General features: G+C 26.0%; 1 protein-coding gene across 1 annotated transcript in view; it reads right to left on the reverse strand.

The window, feature by feature from the left end:
• Window positions 1–4,540: 4,540 nt before the first annotated feature.
• LOC136968353 (leucine-rich repeat and immunoglobulin-like domain-containing nogo receptor-interacting protein 1) overlaps window positions 4,541–13,140 on the reverse strand; it is a 47,668-nt gene continuing 39,068 nt past the window's right edge. The window contains exon 3 of the mRNA XM_067262362.1: window positions 4,541–6,690. Coding sequence (XP_067118463.1) covers window positions 5,112–6,650 — 1,539 coding nt within the window. The 5' untranslated portion in view covers window positions 6,651–6,690 and the 3' untranslated portion in view covers window positions 4,541–5,111. The remainder of the gene's footprint in view (window positions 6,691–13,140) is intronic.

Below are 13,140 nucleotides of genomic sequence, written 5' to 3' on the forward strand. Positions count from 1 at the left end.
ATCCCAGAGACCGTTTAAGTCAATAAGTTTGAGGGCAAAGCTGTTGCGGAGAAGCGAAGTCATGATGGATGGCAGTGTGACTCCCATATGTCTGTTCCCGGACAGAGCACGCGAGATCACGTGTGACTGTATTTCTACAGTAGGAAGTTGATGCAGAAGGTTACACTCCTTCTCTTGCAATTTTCTCCACCCTCCTGATGAACATTATTATTTGTGTCATCAGATATAATGATGTTCTTTTTTGGTGATGTAGATAATTGAGTTTATCTTTTTTTGTTGTTGTTTTTTTTCCTCCTTCTTGTGTACCTGATTTCGTTCTGCAACATCGATAAATAAATATAATGTTATATCATCATCTTTACACGCACATTCTTCTAGAAGTGACAATGTTTTTTTAGTAAATCTCGTGGATTATTTTTATATAAATTGAATGAAAATGTTTATACGCTAATCTTTAAAACAGAACTTTAATATTATTTTAAGAAATGAGAGCAATTAAATAATTTGAATGGCGTTTAAAATATTGTTTAATTTATTCGTGTGTATTTTGTGGATTATTCTATAAATTTATTCAAATAATTAAGCTTATATTATATTAATTTATAGGTGTTTATTTAAGATGTATGAAGCTGTACGGGTATAATATTTATTTACACGCATCAGATGTAGTTAACTTGCATACAAACGTCACTTCAATCCAAGAGAATAAAGATATTCGTAGAAAAATAGTAAAATAAAAAAGAAAATTGTTAAATTTAAAGCATTTGCGAAGAGAATTTGCATCAATATATATATATATATATATATTTTTAAGGAAAATAAAAATTTATAATTTATTCAAAAATATGTAAACCGTAAACTTCAGCTATGCTCACTTCTCGGAGTAAAAATAATATAAATGTTTCATGTTTCTGGACTCTATCAGATATTTTCAATAAATATTTAAAGATTTATTTTCCTATCTATATAAAAGTGTTAGAGTGATATAAAAGATGCCACACTAGATGTTTTAAGAAGGGAAATATAAATAAAATATTATATAAAATATTAAATTAATCAATTTTTGATTTATCTTTTTAGAAATTGAAATAAAAATATGCTCGTGTTAAAAATTTAATTTTAATATTGAAAGTAGTGAGAAAAATAAAATTTTATTTATTTAATATATTTTCCCTTCCCTTCTTATACTTTCAAAATAATGTATCAGGTTAAAATGAAGATTTTCATCTTATATTGTAAATTTATTTATATTTTTAATATTTCTTAGTTGAATACATGTAAATAAATTACAAATACTATAATAAATTTTAAAAAAAGAATAAAATACGTTTCCGTAGGTCTTTTTTTATTTTTTTATTTTAAAAGTAGCTTTCTTTGAATACATTTTCAAATGTTTGTGTTTATTAAAATAAAAATTTTAAAGATATTTTCTCTGATATTTTCCACACAAAAGATAGAAAATAAAATTACTTATAAACAGAATTCTGTATGTTTAGAAAATTCACGAGTTATAAGAACTTCTTCCATAAGTAATTATAATCCTGTTAAACTTATCTAGTTAAACAAATTATTTATTTTGAAAACAATTTATTAAACAGCTTTTGATAATACAAATACATCTTTAGTACTTTTCTTATTTATTAATTAATTAGTTAGTTTGTAATTATTTTTGACGCAAGTGCCCTATTAATGTAAACGTTAGTGATAATGTAAATAAATAAATATATAACAAATAAATATAAGAACAAGACTTGAAAATACAAATTAATGATGAAGATATAAATACGTGCATACACTGTACGAGTGCTTAAGGCCTTTACCGTCGATCTATAAAGGGAATCAGTAATTGTAAAACTGATATAGTGTGCTGATCACCAGGCAATTTTCACAGATGTAAATGGTCTTCAGAGGAATAAATAATTATAAACTCTCAAACGTAGAAATCACTTTCCGAAAAACTTCTTAAAGGTTACGTCCTTCTTCCAAGATAGTTTTTACACCTATTGATACTTTTATAGTGTTGTTTCCTATCGTTACAGTATACACGATGTTCGCTTTAACGTTTTTTACGCCTGGATAAATGTTAAATCGAACACTTTGTATAATGTAGAGATCTTTTCAGTATTGTACAAGTATATGCAGACGAGCATTAGTTTTATTGCGATGTTTATAGTAAAACAAATTAACTGATTTAAGAAAAAGATGTGTCAGTTCTATAGAAATACGTAAATCTTTCTATCGTAAAAACTAGATGTAAATCGAAAACGCCATCTTGACAAATCACACGATGCCGATAATTTTATTAAAAAGCTAACATTACGCTTCTGATCATTGGTAAAGTACTGGTACAACGCTTTACACTCACACTACTGCGAATACTGATTGTACTTTCACGATTGCACGAGCAATACACACATACTCGTGCAATGCTAGAAAGGTCTCTTGTGCTCCTGGATAAACGTTAAAGTGAACACCCTATTATAGTAATATAGATTAGTGCAGAACACAGATAATTTCCTCGGATCTTTAGAGAAGAGAAAGGAAATAGTTATAAATTCCCAAATGAGAATAGCTGTTAGAAAGAAGGTTTATAAGAGGTTATCTTCTTCCAAGATCATTTTTATATCTAAATTAGTTCCTTTAAAATTCTTTTTTAAATATTATTTTACGTATTTATTAGTTGAATGAATATGTTGAAAGAGCAAAAAAATATAAAAAAATGTTATAAATGTTAAAAATCTTATACTCAACAATGTTTTTTTTTATAAATCTGTAGATTTTCAAAAGTTTTTGAGCGAAAAATGTATTGACGTACTGCCAAACTTTATATCAAGTAAAAATTTGACAGGAGAAACATTAATATAAAGATATTATTGAATTTTGTTCAATATTTTAAAGAAATGAAGGTTTGGAAGAATATTATAAATAACTTTTTTAAAAATATACATTAAATAATAAATAATCAATAAAAATATTTCTTAAAAAATATTTTTTATTTTATTACATGAAGCACGATACAAGTGAAGCTCGTACGATTATAATATTAATGAAGACTGCTTAATATTTAAATACTGTGACTTTCGCAACTTCTTTTTATAATGTTAATAAAATTTTATCATTGGCTCAATAAATAAACATCATGTAAATCTTTTTAAAGGCGTTTATTAAATAATAAATATTAACTTAAAAGAATTTTAAGTTAACTCATGTATATTTAAGCAAGCAAAGTAAAATAAACGGTAAACTTTACGTACAGATTTAAGATCAAAGATAAAAATATTAATAAAGACTAAGAAAAATTTTTAAACATGTAAACATTATTAACCAATTTTAAAACCATTTTTCCTTATAATATATTGTTTAAAAGTGTTAAACTTTACAAGTTATAGATCACTAGCTGCTAATAGATAGAAGTTGTAGCTAATTCTGTGGTTATTTGCACTGTGTCACCCTCACTTAATCTGGCCACCAAGTTTTCCTGTCACCTCCCTTTTAATTGCCTGCCCATACACTAGGGGTTAGGTAATTCAATAATCCTTAACCAAGGTGCACACTCACGTGCATTTCCTGCTTATCCAATATCGAAGCGGTAAAAATATTTTTCGTGAGTCCAGTACACTTTTAGGGATTTTCTTTAAGTATTTCTCACCTTTTTTTTAAATTTAGAAACATATGGATTAAGTAGTTGTTGAATTTTCTTTATAAGTTTACACAGAATCCAATGGATTACATTAGTTTACATTACGTTTTTTATGTATTATCTATTATTTATTTATATAAATTTTCGTTGTATTTATATACATATTTTTATGTAATAAATAAATAAAATTATAAATAAAAATTGTTGAATATACAGCATTTTGTAGAGGATTAAGATAGAGTGAAAAGGTATACATTACTTAAAAATATAAATAAAAAATTTCCTTTCAAACTTTATATAATTTAAAAATATTATAGTATGAAGAAAAATAAATAAATTATTATAAATTTAATTTTAATTATCAAACGAAATTAAAATTATTATAGCTGTATTTAATTAAAAAAGCGTATTGTATTTAATGCCTTATTAAACGGTAAAAATACTTTAATATGTTTAAAAATATTTTTAAAAATTATTTTATTATTAAAATAGAACGAAATTTCGATAATAAAATTAAAGTAACGAAATTAAATAACACGAGTTTGATGTAATTTAATCTTTTGTTAATTTTATTTATTTATGTAGAAAATTAATCACTTGGTAGTTTTATGGTATTTTAAATGTAAGTTTAATCCTATTGGATTAAAAATTGATTATTTATTTAAATTATATAATTCTAATCTTTCGCTAATTGATAAGATTTTAATATTCGTTAAAATTAATCAATAAATCAAGCAGTTTTTAAAAATTATTCTACTTTCCGATGACAAAACATTTTTCTTTCCCTTCAATTTAATTTAAAAAATAATTAAATTTAAATAACTTAAATCGTTTCAAATTCAAAATAAATGCATTCTTTCCTTATTACTTTATGAAGAATAAATATGAATAAATATACAATTTACAAATACGCGTTCAATTTTATTGGAAATGATTTTTTTTTCTTTTTTGTACATTTGACAACCTTAGTCAAGGAAAAAACGTGGAAAAACGACCACGGTTGCCTTATATATTACAATAACTATCACAAAAATAGTTACCAGGACACAAATAATTGATACTTCTACACTTGTCCATGTCTTATCTATGATCATTATTCTTCATATCTATCACAATGTGTCATTTAGGGTATCCCAATTAATTAATATTTTTAAGAATTTCACAGAAAATTAGAGATGGGAAAGAGGTTAAACAACTTTTTTTTTCCTTCTTTCAAAATTCGACAATTTTACTGTCTTTTTTTTCTTTGAAGAACCATTCTACAAGAGTACAGTATGAACTGGCACCGATACAATCTAATAAAAATCCATAAATAAATGAATGTGTTTACTGATTGAAAGATAAAGTTATTGAATTATAGAGGAATTTAAATTCTCCGGACCTAAAACTTCACCTTTCCGAGCTACAAAGGTATTAAATATTGAATTGGGCCATGATCCACGCTTAATCATGAAATTTAGATGTTTTAATGTCACAGTTCCGTAACGGGAGTAAGTTTCAATGGAAGCTGTCCGGATGGAAGAACTGTTGTTTCTTCTTCACCATTAGTTTTCTGATATTGAGGTTCTTTTCTTCCACCGTTCCATTTGTTCTTTAGAAGTCCAGCTACTCTATCCCTGCATCTTATTGCTAGCATGACTAGGCAAGCTCCAGCCACAGCAGCAGCCGCTACAATGCCGATCAATAGTCTTCTTCGAGCTTCGACATCATAACAACCGAGTCCGTCAACTGTAACTTCTGTTAAAATTTTTCCTCTTACTTCCTCCGGTGCTAGACATAAAATTCTTGAAGAATCTGCTTTGAAGCGATCGGTGAAGTTTTTCGTATGGAGGAGGTTCCAAAGCCACAAAAGACTGCAGTTGCATGTTAATGGATTGTCTCGTACATCAAAGTATTCTAGTTCGTCCCAGGCTAATAATCTGGAATCGAACGTCCTGAAGGCGTTTCCACGAAAGCTTAAATGTCGAAGATTTGGCAATCCGTCGAAAGCTCCGTGATCTATAATTTTAAGATTTTTGTTATGATTAAATATGGCCCTTTCTAAGTTCACGTTGTCTGCAAAGGCTTGAGTCTCAATTCTTTCGAATAATTGAGCTCCGTTGGCTTCAATCTTTCTTAAATATCTAAGTCCTCTAAAACTGAAAGGTTTCAAGATTTTGAACGGATTTTGTCCAAAATGGAGCTCTTCCAATCTCACAGCTTCTGACAAGCAATCTGTGGGTATATCGCTAAGTTCATTGTCGTGAAGTCTTAAGACAAGTAGAGAATTCAGCCACTTTAATGCTCCTTTGTCCAGTGCCCTGATACCACAACCGTCTAAAATCAATTCCTCCAAGTTGTTAAGCGAAATAAACGAAGTTTCCGGAAGAGTTCTGAAGGAATTAAGTCCTAGATCTAATTTAAGCAAACTTTCAAGTTTGTAGAAAGATTGAGTGGGCACCACACCTAACTTATTATCACGTAGAAGTAACGTTTTAAGGTTTTTTAATCCGTGGAAAGCATGATCGGTAATTCGGGAGATCCTATTTTGTGATAAATCCAATTTTTCAAGTCTGGATAAAGGAGCAAAAACACCAGATGGAATCTCTTCTAAGAAATTTTCATTCAGATGTAAGACTTCGAGAGATAAAAGTCCGCGAAATGTTTCATTTTGTAAAGAAGAAATCATATTTCTATGTAATAGAAGAACTTTTAAATGTCTCTGCAATTCAAAATTGTTTCTTCCGAGTGTCACAAGTTGGTTATGAGACATGTCGAGATAATCTAGTTTACGATATACGGCAAACGAAGCCATAATTCCTTTGATATGATTGTTACTTAAATGGAGTTCGCGAAGTTCAGGATTTAGAGTTATTGGAACCACATCTAAACTGGAGGAATCACAGATCACTCGAAGATTGTCGTCATCACATTTACATCGAAGAGGACAAAGAGCTGTGACATCTCTCCAAAACGTGCTTATATGTAGAATGAAGATAAAGGCCGAAGGAGTCTTCTCAGAGAAATGCATAGTTGAGTCAATTCTTCGTTATTTTGATATCTTATTCAATCTGAAATTAATAATAATAAATTTAATTTATTATTTAATCTTTTAAAAACTTTCACAATTAAATTTTCAATTAATCACGAATAAAACTTTATCATTTCACATACCGCATATTAAACTGCATAGAGTTTGTGAATAAAAAATTATAAATGAAATTTAAATTCAATGTTTAATTGGAAAATTCATTATTAAATTAATAATAATAATAATAAAATTTAAAATTAATATTTTAAAAATTAAGCTATTATATCAAGGTTTACTTACAAAAAAGTTTTTGAATTATTTTAAAATTCATGATTTTTTTATCTCGTAATAAAAAGATGCAAACACTAGTTTTAGGGAAAAGAAATCCTTATATCTAGAGAAAGATTCTGTAATTTCGTTCTCTTGTCACTAACGTGGAATTTAGACTCCTGAGAGAGGATCCCAGACTACGTCTATATTGCCATACAATAGGCTAGATTGCCCAGAGGGACAGAAGAATAGCTCCTAGTCTTTCGACAAAGATGTTGCATTTGGACAAAGATATCGGCACCAGGATAAAAATGGAGCTTATCCAATGGAAAAACACTCCAGAAAACTAATAACAATTACATATAAGCAATGTCTTTAATAATTTATAAGGAACATGAAACAAAAGAAAGATTCGAGAAAAGAAGGAAAGCATAAAACCATACAGAAAGAGGGAAGATGAAACGGAAAATGAGGAAAAACCAGTAAAAGGATGAAAAAATCTTTAGTAATACATTTTAAAGTTTTAAAAACCCTTCCCTGTTATGACTTTAGTTAATGTTAGCCTGGACCAATCCCATAAAATTCCCTTAAGGCTGTACAGATCGAGTAGCAAAAAATTGGCACAAGTTCCTCAGTTTTTACTGATTTTCGAAAGAATTTCGTTTGTAAAAACCAATCCAAGTATTTTATTTTTATTTTATTTTTTTCAAAATAGTTTCTGAAAATTCTCTTTATTTACAGAAGTTCAGAAATTCGATCACTTTCTTTAAGATATATTTTTAAAAATACTATTTATCTGAGATGATTCAATATATACGATTGGTTCTAATATTGGATATATCTATATTTAGTGTACAAGGTGAATTATTTAGTTTTCTTATAAATGGCAAAAGTACTTCCTTTTATTTTTACACGAAAATATTTTTCCTAAATCCAAAATTTTTATCTGATTATATAACGTAGACATGTCACAGTTTTAAAAAATATTCTTCCAGAATTTTTACATACGCCAAATATCAAGATTGAATGCGTACATTTGGGAAATTCTGTTGAAAAAGTTTTTAAAAAAACAACAAAAAATTTTGTATTTTACTAAAAAAAAATACCATTTCATTCAAAAATAATAATTACTTTATTTAGTAATAATGTTCTTCTGTGAATTAAATTATACATTTTTCTCTGTAATTTTTTTTGTATAAAATTACATCATTTTTTTAAATATTTCGATTAATATTTTTTGTGGAATTATAGAAAAGCTTTTAGTTATTTTTAGGGGTCAGGACAGTTATTTTTATTCTCGAGTTACTTTTTTTTCCTTCCTTAAAGTCGGTCAGATTGGATAACAAACTAGCAAAGACCTCTTCCGTTGCAGCGACAGAAGACATCATTAGCGAAAATCGATGCAGAAGGGTCAGGTGACGAGGACCAAAGTCAGAACAATGAGAAAGTTGAGACGTGATGCGTCCATTTACCCGAAATCTCTAAATTCTCTCGATGAAATGTGTTCTCTCTTTGGAGACACTCAATGAACCGGTGTACTACCGAACATTCTTCAAAGTTTATCCATTAGATTATAAGTAAGGGGCCCCTGAGCAGAAATATTAACCTCTTCTTTCTTCTTTTCATCTGATAAGTCAAGGAAACTTCGCACAAATTTTTTTTTTCTTCTTTTCTCTGTTTTGTTATCTCTTTAAGTAATTTCGTCTGGTTAATCTCGATTAATCGTGAATTGAGAACTGTTGGATTTAGTAGTAACAGTTCCAATTAATCGGGATTTGTCAAAAGAAAGAGTCTTCAACGCTAATTTGTGTTTAAAGATCTTCGGGGGTTTTTCCTTTTAAGTCCATTTAGGTTGGCTACAGTCTGATGAAATGACTTTATATCCCTTTTGTGGAATTGAACAAAGAATCCCTTTTACACGAAAAGGTGATGAAGCTGCCTAAAGGAATGATTAAAATGGATTTAATCCTTGATAAAGCAACTTCACAGATTGGCTCCCTATTACTTTTTTATAATACATGTACAAATCTCTTATGAAAGTTTGCATTTTTAATTTTAACTTTCATACTTACTTTCCACTGATTATAAAGCAAAGTTTTATTTTATATTTAATTATTTTAATATTATATTTTTTTCATTTTTATTACAGAAATTTCTAAATTTAAATATATACATTTTTTTTTTTTTAGAATTAAATGTTAATAAATTCCTAAAATTCATTATTTATTAGAATAAAATAATTATATTTCTGATTTAAAAAGTATTTATTTTTATAAATTATATCTAGGATTAGAAGCAGTTTTCTCTTGATCTAGATATTTTAATCATGTAAAATAATAGAATCGTAGATTTTTTCCACCATAAAATATTAATTTTAATAAATTGTTTTTATAAAGTAAACATAAAATAATTTATTTTTAATTTAAAAATGACTTTTTAAATAAATTATAATTAAATAAATTTATATTTCGACTCAATAAATTTTAATTTTATAGAATTTTCTCTCTTATATCTCGACTCGGACGAGGGGTTTCTCGTGTAATTATTAAACATTTATCTGTCTTTTATATTAAATTTTAATTTAATATAATTTAAAAAATGATTTTATAAATTTTTAAATTAATTTAATTTTATAACTTTGTTTTTATTCCTATAAAATTATATTTTTAATTTTATTTTTTTACATTTTATCCTCATCATTATATTATGAAATAATAATAAATAAGATTTAAAAAATTTTAAATTTAAATTACTTATTTAAGCAATAATATGGCTTATAAAATTATTTCTTAATCTTTATAAGTAGCTTAATTAGTTAGACATATTAACAAAATTCTCTTTAATAAAAAATTCAAAAAATATTCCAATATAAAAGTTTTAATTAGAAAAAAAAAACAAAATATTATTTATAAAAATCTATTAATTATTTTTCGATTTAGAGAAGAAAAAATAATTTTTTAGCATCTCTTTTAACAGTTAATTTATATTTATTACCTTTCAATAAAATTATATAAAAAAGATTAATTTAATAAATTTTTCTTAATATTTAAATTTCAAAAAATATTTTAAAAGAGGGAAAAAATATTAGAAAAAAAATATAATAAATTTAACATCCTTTAGAAGATTTATGAAGAAATTAAATCCTAAAATCTTTCAGTGACTTAATTGATTTTAGAAAATCATTATGCTTCTCTCTTTAATCTTCTTTAAAATGAAATATCACTAACTAAAATTAGGATTTAAGACGAGAAAATTTCTATTATAAAGAACTTCTAAAGTCAAAAACGCATTATTCTTTTCTTTTCTGGTGTTTTTTTATATTTGTAAGTAGGCATCATTCGTTACAATTTATTCAAAGGAAATTGTATGTAAGACAGATAAACATGATTTTAATTCAACTAAAACTTAGTTAAATTTTTACATATTTATACAACGTACACTTCTCATTAGTTAAAATGAAATTTTCTACTTTTAATAAGTACCAAAGTATGACTCGCTATTCATTAAAGAAGATTTTAACGGATAGACAAATGATGTTAAGAAAAAATAAAGAAGGAAATCATTGTCATGCATTGTTAAATCTTCTCACATGATATTGCATGATATGAACTTTCTCATTTCTAGAATTCTCCCTTCAGGATAGCCAACTTAATTTAAAGATGTTTCTTCTTATTATTTCACGGTGTAATTTTTTCTTTTCTTTTGACTCAAAGGCTGCAATCTGCAGTAATTGGATCAAACACAACTTCGTCCCTTTAATTGCGCTCCTATAACCATTCCCAGAGGCTTAAATTTAAAAAAAAATTGTACAAAAATATATATTTTCTTCTACTTTATTTAGTTTTTGTTCATTCGGGAAAACTACTTTTTCTTTTTTCCACTTTTTCTTTTTCTTTTTTTAGTGTATAGATAGAAGATATGGCATTAGACAAGTGTAGACAGTGGAAAATTATTTTTCCAATGTCGTGTTCATACTTTGGTTTTCGTTTTACGAACATCTACGGAAAGCAAAGAGAATTTTTATCACTCTTTACAACTTCTCATCCGACAAGCGAAGCGATTTTCTCTTACGAATCAATGGTCCATCTCTATGTCTGGGTCCATTGAGTACAAGCAAAGCATCCTTTCTCCACTAGCTTCTAGTCTATTAGGCGCTAAGTTACTGACTGTGTACATCACCTCCCACTTCTGTACTAAGTTTGAATTTATCCAAGCGTTAAGTTTGTGATAATGGGTTTAAACTTAAGTAGATCGAGTTATAACATTTTAGGAGATGAAGATAGAAAATTTCTTGCAATTTTTTCTCTCTGTTGAAAAATTACTTATTTTTAAAGAAATGAATAAGATAACATAAACAAAAATCTATATGAAAAAATTAAATCTTAATAAAAAATATTTTTTTAGAAGAAAAAGAGAGAAGCTTCCAAGAAAATAATGATGTTACTAAATGAAATTTAATGTTATAAAATGAAAGTTTGTAGTGATTTTGATCATTTCCAATCTGAAAATTTCAGAAGGTTGTAATTTAAATGATTCAATTTAATTCAAATTAAATTTGTTTAATTGAAAATTTAGTCGATTCGTCTCGAATGAAACTTTAAAAGATGATTTTCATCAAATGCTAAAGATAAATAATGTTTAATTGGAAATTAAAAGAAAATTTTCTCTTCATATTTTAGAAAGTACATTTAATTTCATTTATTTAAATAATAAATAATATAAATGTCTAAATCAACATTTACTTTATTTATTCTAGTTTCAGTTGCATTTTAGAATAAGATTCTGATCAAATACTAATGATTGTTGCATTAAATTAGTCATTTATCTCCGTTTTTTTCAATAAATTTAATTTAATTTTTGAGTTAGATCATAAAGAAATAACAAAAATTCTTAATTAATTGATGAGAATCGCATTACAGGATTGAATATTATTATATGAAAGGAATCATCCAAGTTTAATGACGATGAATTTCTATAATTTGAACTGGAGTAATCATATAAATTTGAAGGAAGTATCTTTGAATTTTTTACTTTAAATTTAATGATTCGAAATAGGAATCAATTAAAGGTGATATAAAATTTAAATTAAAAAAAAGCCGAATTGAATCGATTTATCAAAGGATCATTCATTTCGATTAACACCTTAAACGATCTTCAATTTAAATTTAAAAGGTGATATTTTTCTCTACTTCAAATTACCTTATATTTAGTCTTTATTAAGTCAAATTTAAACGATTTTTAGGCAAATTTGGGCCAATTTCTCCTTTCAAATTCTCGTTAGATAATTTTTAATCCGTAGCTCTTCATTTAATTAAGAATTTTGCACTTTTTTTTATATTTTATCCTTAAAATATATTAAAAAAAGTAAACTTAATTTATTAAAAAAAAATGAAAAATTTACCAATTTAATAAATACTTCGATGATAAGCGTGACAGTTTTATTCAACATTTTATTTATTGAAAAAAATTTTTTTTCTGTATTCAAACTTAATAAAGATTGAAAAGCGGAAGTTTTATTACATTCTGAAAGATCTAAACAGAAAAGAAAGATTGAACACCATTCTGAGTAAGACGATTTTGTTCAAAACGAATTGAAGTTTAGTTTATTGATATATAAACATTTATTTATTTATATAATATATATGCATATAAAAGTCTTATTGTCAATATTGAAATTATCGTTTATTTTTTATATGTTTATTCTTTACATATTAAAAATGCAAAACATCTAAAAAAATACACGATTATTTAATATTTCTTAATAAAAGTTCTGATTTACAATATAGACAAACCTCTGAACGACGAACACTGACCGGGCCGTCGTTCGAAAGTTATTTTGTATGCATTTTTTATGAATAAAAAGGTTCTTGGCCGTTGTATACAGGTGAACGTTATTGGAAGTTCAATAACGTATTTTATTAAGAGAAAATTATTTATTATTATTATTAAAATTGAAATAATTACCATTTTTAAATATTTAACAAAAAAAGGGTGAAAATTATTTAAAATTTTTGTTATTTATTTATTTTTCTTATCTTTAAAAAATTTATTAAATAATACATTTGTTTTGTCGAGAGAATTGAAATTATTGTTTTTTATGTATTTATTTTTCTTATATATTAAAAAAATGAATGAAGATTATTTAATCTTTTTTTTATTATAAATATCCGTTTGTTAAATAACATATTTTACTCTTTTCTCAACAAAAAATTCTATTTTA

Source organism: Centruroides vittatus, unplaced genomic scaffold, assembly GCF_030686945.1.
Source record: "Centruroides vittatus isolate TY-2023 unplaced genomic scaffold, ASM3068694v2 contig_1450, whole genome shotgun sequence".
Lineage (NCBI taxonomy): Eukaryota > Metazoa > Arthropoda > Arachnida > Scorpiones > Buthidae > Centruroides > Centruroides vittatus.